We start from the raw sequence: 9572 nt of genomic DNA, 5'->3' as shown, positions 1-9572 counted from the left end.
AAACTAGTATACCCAAAAATGTTTATAGTTTTAAAATTTTAATTTAGCAAACTCTTCAGAATTAGATTTGTTTGATCTCTTTAAAACATTATATATATATAAACTGTACAGTGAAAATGAAGAATAAAAGAATGTTAGATGTATGAGCTATGATTTATCCTCAAAATCATAGTCTTCCATTTGCACAACCATCATCACCCATTTCTATACAACCAACTTCTTTACAAGAATCTGCAAGAAGAAAAATAAAATCAGTTATCTGATGTGATGAAATGTGGAGGTGGTTTGATGATCATTGAAAAAAGGGTAGCAAGTAAAAAAAATTACCTGAAACCTAACATGGAGACCACTTTTCTATTATTTACTTCACGATCTTTGGATACCTTGGAAACCCATTCTTGCAAGCTGAAATCTGTACACAAACAATATTCAATTTTATTATTAAAATTATGGGTCACAACTTTTACCTTTCTCCTACAAGATATCCTAAAATTAATCACTCTCTCCTCTATGAATAAAACTGATTAAACAGTTGACTTTCTAGAAGTTCAACCGTTTTTAGTGTAAATAGGTGAAGTTTTCCTTCTCCTTCACCATCAAATTTCTAGAATAAAACAAAAAGATGGATTAAGGTTCTGGAATTACAGAGAGAGAGGGGGAAGGGAACCTACTGCTTCAATGTCAATTTTGTAGACAAGGAGTTTTCTTCTTTCTCTGCAACTTGTTCTATAAGCCACAATTATATGCGCAATTGCCAGAGCCAGTGAACAAATGAAAAGAGCAGTTTCCATGGCTGACCCTTCTCTACCACTACTCCAACCCGATGCATATGAAGCTTTTACCGAAACAAACATCAAAGATGAAACACAACATATCATTGTGGTTCCAAGGTATGGTCCTCTGGAAAGTTTAGGCCCATCACAAAAACTATAAACACCTACACCACCAAATTTAAAACCAATCACACAAAAGTTAAGTTCGCCTGAGAAATAAAAGAAGAGAAGAAGAAGATAGTTTTTGGGCTGGGGGTGTGCACTTACAGATTATAATAGCTGATCTGATGATGGAGATGAGAGGGATATCAATGAGAGAATTCCTGAAATCGTAGTTAGTGAAATGGGAATATAGGGTTTGGAGTGAAGGAGGAGACAGGGAAGCAGAAAGCAAAGCAGAAGGCAAAATTGTATCAGCAATAACAAGAAAAACAGGTGCAGAAAATACAAGAAATGAAATCACCATTGTTACCAAGAAGAACACTGTTTTGAAACCTCTCAGGATTCTTCTTGATTTCTCTTCCTTCGAAAAACCCATCTCTCTCTCTCTCTCTCTCTCTCTCTCTTCAAGTTTTTTTTCCCCTTAAAACCAGAGTTCTATGTACAAAGAAGAGGAAATTGGAGCTTAATTAAGAAATAGAAGGAGAAGAAATGGGTATGAAGGTTCAGATAGTGTTTTGAAAATGAAAGTGAAAAGGAAGAATTGGGAACCTTACACGCGGAAGCAAGCAGGGAATAGGTTTGGGTTGGAGGGAAGAGTCATGTTAACGGAAATACCAATAAATAAATAGAGAGAGGACAACTAACACTGCTCATATTACTTGCACCAACTCCGGTAAATATCGGATGCTTTATGCCTCCATTTTATCTTCCAACCATATTTTTTTGCTTTTATTGTTTTTATAATTTTTTTTAATTTTATACGATTGATATATTTTAAAAGAATTTTTTTTTGAATTTGATAAATTTTTTTTGAATAATTGACTGGGCTATTATTAAGGGAATAAAGTATTAAAGTTCAAAACAAAACCACAACAGTGCTGGGTTGATCTAAAAATAAAACATGAGATATTTAAAGCGTTTGAGAAGCCCGCAAAAACAAAAACAGAAAATGAAGCCTAAATGAATGCAGAAATAGAATCGTCATTTCCCAGTCAAATCAAACAGCCTGGCCTCCATTATTTTCCAACTTTTTATTTCATAAACGCCAGGCTTTTCAGATGATAGCAGTTTCCAAGAAATCTTCTGCTTTAGCTATCTTTTTCTGTTTCATTTCCTCTTCATCAACTTCCTTCAATCAGAATTTCGTGGCCATCTCCCTCCTAGATCCGGTTCTTCTCTCGTCTCTCCCACCAGGTATCTTTCTTCCCCTTTTCTTAATGCCTCTTTCGCTAGGTATGCGCTTCAACGTTCTCCGTTCTTTGGATGAATCGAAAAACATTTTTTTGGAATCGGGTTTTGTTGCTCTGAATATCATCAATAATCGCTCCTAGAATCGATTTATCTCTAGCTTTTGTTTTGCACTTGTTGATTATTGTTTTCGAATCCCCCATCATCGTGACTGAGTTTAAGCCCATACTTATGCCTAATTTGGTTGCCTCTAAACATGCTAATGCTTCTGCTACAAACGGAGAGGAAATGTTGGAGTGAAGAGTAGACTTTGAGACTGTGATTTCCCCATTCTGACCTCGGACTACCATTCCTGACGCTGATCTGGAGTTGTTGATATCAAAAGCTGCATCAAACTGTATAGACTCCCGTAGCTCCACCTCTCTTTGTTCGGATCTAACGGGCGTAGAGGTAAGTTTTCTTTCTCGCACTCCTTCAAGCTCTATTAGATAACTCTGTATTTTAAAAGCTAGATCCCTTCCTGATGTATACTTCCTCTCGTGGATCATCTGATTTCTCGAGCTCTAGATAACCCATAAGGCACAACAAAATACTCAGATCTACTCCTTTGTACCTCTGCTGAATACCCAGGTGAGCCATGACCATACACTCTGATCTGCATGTTCTGTTACCCATGACATATTGAGACTGATCCATGCATCTGTGCTTATAGGACATTGCCTAAACACATGGAAGCTATCTTCTTCTGTAGAACAGCATCGTGGACACCTTACATTAGTGGTCACTCTCTTATATCTGAGATTAACTAGTGAAGAGATGTAGTTCCAGGAAATTCGCCATATGAGAATTAGGATTTTTGTTAGTAATTTTAAATTCCATAATTTTCTGTAGAAATCTTTAGTTTCTGCCTATATTAAATAGTTACTAGGATCCAAGCTAGCTTCTTGTAATAGTTTGTGGGCACTTCTAACTGTAAATTCTCCGGAGAGTTCCCCTTTCCACACTTTCATGTCTTCACAATCCGTTCTCGCAAGAGGAATCTGCAGTATTGTTTGAGCGATTTCCTTTTGAAAGGTAGTCGAAATTAACTCTTTCTTCCACTTCTTGTTTATGTTATCAATAAGATCAGAAACCACAGCTAACTCACCATTGTCTCTTCTATTTTGCCACATCTCAGGTTCCATCCCTAGTATCCAACGGTCATCCCATATAGATATTGCGTCTCCTCTCTCGACTCTCCAGATGAGACCATTAAGAAGGAGTCCTTTCACTGCCCAAATACTTCTCCAGGTAAGAGATGGTAAGTTTCCCAACTGTGAATTTAGGAAACTGGATCTTGGGTAATATTTAGCTTTAAGTACTCTGGCTAAAAGTGAATTTGGGTTATTAAACAATCGCCAACCCTGCTTGGCTAACAACACGATATTAAACTGATTAAAATTACGAAAACCCAACCCGCCGTTTTTCTTTAAATAGCAAAGGTTTTTTCAAGAGCACCAATGGATTCCCTTTTTTTCTCGATTCTTTTGCCACCAATATCTCGCAACAATACTCTCCATTTCTTCAAATATTGACTTCGGGAGTAGAAAAAAAGCCATTGAGTATGTCGGTATGGCTTGTAGCACTGCCTTTATGAATATTTCTTTTCCACCTTGCGATAAAAAACGAGTACTCCAATTTTCTATCTGTTGTTCCAATCTGTCTTTTACGGCTTGAAAAGATTGCTTCTTTTTTCGACCTACCATGTTTGGCAAGCCCAAGTATCTTTCTAGCTCATCTGAACTTCGAACTCCCAATAAATTGATGATTAGATGTCTTTCCTCTTCAATTATATTTTTGCTAAAGAAGATCGATTTGGCAAAATTCACACATTGACCCGAACATCTTTTATACTCGCTAAGAATTTCCTTGAGTGCAAGAGCTCCTTTCCTCGACGCTTCTCCAAATAAAATGCCATCATCCGTAAATAGTAAATGTGTTACCTGTGAACCACTTCAGCTTGCCTTGACTCCCTTTAGAAGACCTTCTCTAGCGTTTATTCTCATTAGGCTAGATAGTCCTTCTCCACATATTAAGAAGAGAAACGGGCTTAAAGGATTGCCTTGTCGAAGCCCCCTTGTTGGACGGAAAGTTCCTCCAACACTTCCATTGAGCACTACTTGATAAGAAACTGTAGACATGCAGTTTATGATAGAGGTGACCCATTTTTGATCAAATCCCATCCACAGCATTGTTTCATTGATAAATCTCCATTCAACTCTGTCATAAGCTTTGCTCATGTCAAGCTTAACCGCCATGTATCCCTTTTTCCTCATTCTTTTTTGTTTAAGTGTGTGCAATAACTCATAAGCCAGCAAAATATTATCTGAGATTAATCTACCTGGTACGAAGGCACTTTGCGCACTGTCAATGCATTTGTCTATAACACCTCTAAATCTGTTTGTTATTGCTTTAGCCATGATTTTATAAATAACATTGTATAAGCTAATAGGCCTAAAATGGGTCATATTAGAGGGGGTTTTGATTTTTGGGATAAGAATAATATGAGTTGAGTTAATTTGACTGACCTCCATTTCTCCATTGAGGAGGTGTAGGCAAAAAGCAGCCACCTCATCTCCTATAAAGTGCCAACATTTCTGGTAAAAAAGAGCAGGGAATCCATCTTCGCCAGGTACCTTCGTGGGATGCATTTCAAATAAGGCCTCTCTCACTTTTTCTTTTATATAATTCACTGTAAGTTTCTTGTTATCGTCCTTTGAGATACACCGATCAATTCCCGAGAGTAGATGTTCATAATTCATTTGATTTTCTGAAGAGAACAGATTTTGAAAATAGAATTGTGCAATACTCTTTATCTCCTGAATATCATTCGTTTCCTAGTCGCTGCTGTTTTGTAGCTTGTTTATCAAATTCCTCTTTCTCCTTTGCGTTGCTTGACTCTGAAAAAAGGTTGTATTCCTGTCTCCAAGTTTTAGCCAATTTAGTCTAGCTCGTTGTTCCCAATAAGTTTCATCTTTTTCAATTTCGAAGTTAAGCTGGATCTTTGTGTCAATCATCTCAGCTAGATTAGAATCATCCCTTTCAGCTTCAATCAATGTTGATAGTTTGGCTATGAGAAATTCTTTTCTCCCTTGTTTATTTCTTTGCACCTGTTTCGCACAGTTTACAAGCCTTTTCTTAAAAGTTTCCATTTTCTTCAAAAATTCTCCAGACGTCATCCCCCATAAATGTTTAGCTTCATTGATAAATGAGTCTTCCACGGTCCACGAGGCTTCAAATTTGAATTGATTTTCTTTTTCCCGTTGGCCTTCCTTATTTGTGTTGACGAAAATGGGACAATAATCAGAAAAAGAGTGTTCCAAGTGTTCAACTCTTACCTCAGGAAACATGGAAATCCAACTCTTATTAGCGACACCCCTATCCAGACGCTCTTGAATGTTCGTTTCTGGTAAGTTTCCTCTCTCCCAAGTGAACCATCTACCGGAGTATCCCACATCAGATAGCTGGCAAAAATCTAAAGCTTCTCGGAACAGCTCCATTCTTCTTTCATCTCTTGGCAAGCCTTATTTTCTTTTCGAATTCATACATTATTTCAATAAAATCTCCACAAACAAGCTAAGGGGTGTATTCCTCTTTATGGAGATTTTTCAAAACAGTCCATGAAGCTTCTCTATCTTGCGCATATGGAGTTCCATAAAAGCCAGTAAAGCGCCATTTGACATCTCTTTCATCATCATCCACCACCATGTCAATGTGTCTTTTAGAGAAATTCTTAAGCGTAACATTGATATTATTTCGCCATGCTAGACACAAACCTTCTCTAGAGCCCTCCGAATCAACATCAATTCCATTTCCAAATCCACATCTTCGTCTAATTCTTTCCATTCGGTTTCTGCAAAGCTTAGTATCCATAAAGAAGACAATTTGGGGATTATAAGTCCTCAGCGTATGCTGAAGCCTTTGAACTATCCGTAGACTCCCCAATCCACGGACATTCCAACTCAGTATTTTCATTGCTTCCGGTCGGCTTGCCATTTGGCAGCCGCCGATGATAAATGATTAGGATCCACCATTCTCCTATTTTCCAATATGTTTCTCATTTCTTCTCTTCCTGTTATATCTTCATTTTCCCCTCTAGGCCTTTTCTTCCCCTCCTTCCCTACTAGAGCTACATCTTCTAGATCCTGATCCATCGCATTAGGGGTTAAATTCTCCTTTCCTCGTACCGCGTATGATGAACCTCCCTCCAAATTAAAGCCAAGAACTGGATCAACAGATTTCTCATATTTTATTTTCCACCCCGGGTGCTTCTGGCCGATTCTGAGACCTCCAAATTCTGCAACAGTTCCTCCGTTATCGGCATCTCCTTCCTTCCTTAGCCAGATACTGTTCATTGATAATGACCTCCCTGATTGTGCTCGGATAGATAAGTCTCAGCCCATTTCTGTAATTTCCACTCCAAGGTTCATTTTTGCCTCGCAAAACGAGTCATAATGCCCTAGTCTTCCACAATAGAAACAGAACAAAGATAAACGTTCATATTTAAAGGTGACATATGAACATTTTCCACCAAATGATATTTTCTTCCTCCTTTTCAAAGGACGCCTTATGTCGATTTGAACTCTAATTCTCATAAAGTTTCTGTTTTCTTTTCCCAAATATGATACATCATGTTCTATGCAATTCCCCAAGAAATTACCTGCAGCCAGGATTTTAGAAAAAAAGGCCAATAGGGACATCATAACCTAAACCCAAAAAGGTGTCAGAACTAGAGGGAGCTGTAGTGGATCCTCCCCTAATTCCAATTTGTAAAGCACCAGCAGATGGTTATTAAAGGTCCAAGGCGAACTTTTCAAAACCCTGTTCATATCCATGACATGAAAGAACTGAAACAAATACCTTTTTTTCTCCCAGATCACAGAGTCGTACTCCCTTAACCGGATGCCATAGATTCACCATTGTACTTTTCATTGCTGGGAAGCGGATCGTGCTTGCTGTGAGAAAACATCCTACTAGTTGAGTGGTCTCACCCCTATTTTTCGTGCTTGGATCTGTTGGGATGTGAATAATTTCCTCCTCTTCATCATTAATCAACAATTGGGCTAACTCATTTTCCATACTTTGCAGGTAAAAGTTTTTTCAGCTTTTGTGGTTTCACAATTCCTGTTGCAAGAAAAGGACTTACACAGGCCACAGATAACGAAGGGGAAAGTAATAAGGAAAAAACAAATAATGAAAAAACCTAAAAACTCTTGCTAGTGGCAGTAGACAAAGGTGTGCTAGGGTAGTAGACTTTTTTTACTTGTGAATTTGATAATGTTTTTATAATTTTTTAACTTATATAACTAATATATAATATTTTTGAAAATTTTAAATTTAATAATTTTTATAATTTTTTTATTTATTGAATTTATATTTTTTAAAATGGATGCCACATTATTAAGAGTCATGTATAAAGGAATACCACATAATGCATTCTCATTGGTTGGGTGTGCCACCTATCGTTTTTAACACCATTAACCTCTTTGAACTAAGATTGTGTTTAGCAATGCTTAAAAAAAAACACTTTTGGCTTAAAAAGTACTTTTGGAAGAAAATTTATGTTAAAAAAGTAACTTTTGGCCCAAAGGAGTGGCTTTTCAAGAACATTTTTACTCAAAAGCTAAATTTTTTAGCTTTTCTTGAGCCAAAAGCACTTCTTGAAACATTATTACTTTTTCATCTCTTTATTTTTCTTCCCCCATTTTTCATTCACTTTAAATTGCAAATGCTAATGTAAATGTTTTAATATTTATATTTGGTATATAAATATTATCCATTTTTGAAACTTTAATCTAAATATATGCAATATTTTAATTTGTTAGGTTTTTGTTTTCTATGTTATGTTAATATCTAATATGGGTTATATATTCAAATTACATTTTAAAATAAAATCATTAATTAAAAAATATTTCTTGAAATAATACAAATGTGTTAATATCTTTTTCTTTTTCTTTTTATTAAAAGACCAAGCTTTATTGATAAAAGAAATAAAAAAAACAATGGAAAAGAACTGGCCTAATCTCATCGAGCCCAAAACTAAAGAAGCAACAAAAATCCAAAAACAAACAAAAAGAAACAAACTAGCCTAGCCAAATAGGAAAAGACCATCACAATCCCCTTAAATGTCGTTTCAATAACTGATGATTTCCTATCCCCCATTTTGCAGATATTTAGAAGTCACAAAAGAAGTTTTCATCCTTAGAAGTCACAAAAGAAGTTTTCATCCTTTCTCCTTTCTCCAAGGTTGGAAAAACTTGCTTCCGATCCTCCTCAGCCCGACTCTCGCACCCATTCAACTTCCATTGTTCTCCTCGCATAACTCGGGACAACATCTTCCAAGTAAAAGCTCTCACCAGATCTCAAACTCTCATTTGCTAAAAGATGGGCTAACTAAGTTTCAAAATGATTTGTATGTTTAAGCCTAATAAAAGTAAAATTGTTCAGCTTCTGTTTGATGTTTCGGATGTAGGTGTTTATTTCAGATCTATCATGTATATTGTTGTTACATTTCTTGATGATTGTAAATGAGTCTCCCTTTATAACTGCTTCTGTTAACCCTATTTCTAAACTCGTTTGTATTGCCCATGAACACGCGAGCGCCTCGGCTGCAAAAATTGTTCCAACATCGACATGTAGGATCGATCGAGATACTAAAACTTTGCCCAGAGCATTCTTAACTATAATTCCCGATCCCGATCTAGAATGAACCTAATCAAAGGCCGCGTCAAAATTTATTTTAATTCTCGCTTTTACAGGCGATTCCCATTTTCTTTCCGCACATCATCTGGTAACTACCCTTTCCTCCTTGATCTCCAAATTTCTTATGTAGCAAGAAATAGAATTGGCAATCTCCCTACTTGTTTCACTAACTTTTTCGTGCACTTCTTGTTTCTCTCTGTCCATAGGCTCCATAGTGCAACACAAAATTCCTAGACATTTTGGTAACCGAACATTCTTTAACGACCCAGGTAAGCCAATCAAAAAATTCCTAGACAAAATTTGACACCATTACATGAAACCCCAATAACATTCAGACTTCAAATGTAACAGGGCAACCACGAAAGATGTGGTCTAAATTTTCAGCAGCATTATAACATCTCGGGCATATCATATTTGACACGATTCGTTTATAGTGCAAATTTGTAAAAGTAGGAGTATAATCTTTCAAGATTCACCATATTGTAATTTTAATTTTAGTTGGAAGCTTTAAGCTCCATAGCTTCCTATAGAAATCTCTAGCATTGGTCTTATCTCATTTAAATTAGGGGTAGAAATACCAGTTTGTAATAGTTTATAGGCTCTTCGCAAAGAAAAGTCCCCCGAAGGTTCACCTCTCCACATCATCACATCTGCATAAGGAGTACAGGCCAAAGGGATTCTCAGTATTCTACCTATGTCAACACTCGA

The 9572-nt window shown here is 36.6% G+C and overlaps 1 protein-coding gene and 1 long non-coding RNA gene across 5 annotated transcripts; one reads left to right on the top strand and one right to left on the bottom strand.

Annotated features, from left to right (window-relative positions):
* LOC105779692 (uncharacterized) lies at positions 1–1609 on the bottom strand. The gene is made up of 4 exons (XM_012603572.2): positions 1041–1609; positions 672–937; positions 328–412; positions 1–231 (listed from the first exon to the last, which is right to left on the bottom strand). The coding sequence occupies exons 1-3, from the start codon at positions 1309–1311 to the stop codon at positions 362–364; spliced, it is 588 nt and encodes a 195-aa protein (XP_012459026.1). The 5' UTR covers positions 1312–1609; the 3' UTR covers positions 1–231; positions 328–361.
* A 236-nt stretch (positions 1610–1845) lies between these two features.
* LOC105779693 (uncharacterized) lies at positions 1846–9230 on the top strand. Of its 4 annotated transcripts, none has more exons than XR_001129098.2 (9): positions 1851–2573; positions 2691–2753; positions 2836–3197; positions 3301–3423; positions 7038–7138; positions 7251–7397; positions 8332–8952; positions 9071–9133; positions 9216–9230. It is a non-coding gene; the product is annotated as an uncharacterized LOC105779693 (long non-coding RNA). The 4 variants fall into 4 exon arrangements; XR_008195306.1 differs by having other exon boundaries at positions 1854–2573; positions 3301–3413; XR_001129100.2 differs by lacking the exon at positions 7251–7397 and having other exon boundaries at positions 1846–2573; positions 3301–3413; positions 7038–7250.
* The last annotated feature ends 342 nt before the right edge of the window (positions 9231–9572 follow it).

Source organism: Gossypium raimondii, chromosome 4 (assembly GCF_025698545.1).
Source record: "Gossypium raimondii isolate GPD5lz chromosome 4, ASM2569854v1, whole genome shotgun sequence".
NCBI classification, from domain to species: domain Eukaryota; kingdom Viridiplantae; phylum Streptophyta; class Magnoliopsida; order Malvales; family Malvaceae; genus Gossypium; species Gossypium raimondii.
The sequence above is the reverse complement of the archived record's forward strand: the minus strand, read 5'-3'. Positions and strand labels throughout refer to the sequence as shown.

Coding starts and splice junctions, on each gene's coding strand:
- LOC105779692 (XM_012603572.2), bottom strand. CDS start 1,311: ATGGGTTTTTCGAAGGAAGAGAAATCAAGAAGAATCCTGAGAGGTTTC. Junction 938..1,040: donor CAGATCAGCTATTATAATCT/GTAAGTGCACAC, acceptor TTGGTGGTGTAG/GTGTTTATAGTTTTTGTGAT. Junction 413..671: donor ACAAAATTGACATTGAAGCA/GTAGGTTCCCTT, acceptor GTTTGTGTACAG/ATTTCAGCTTGCAAGAATGG.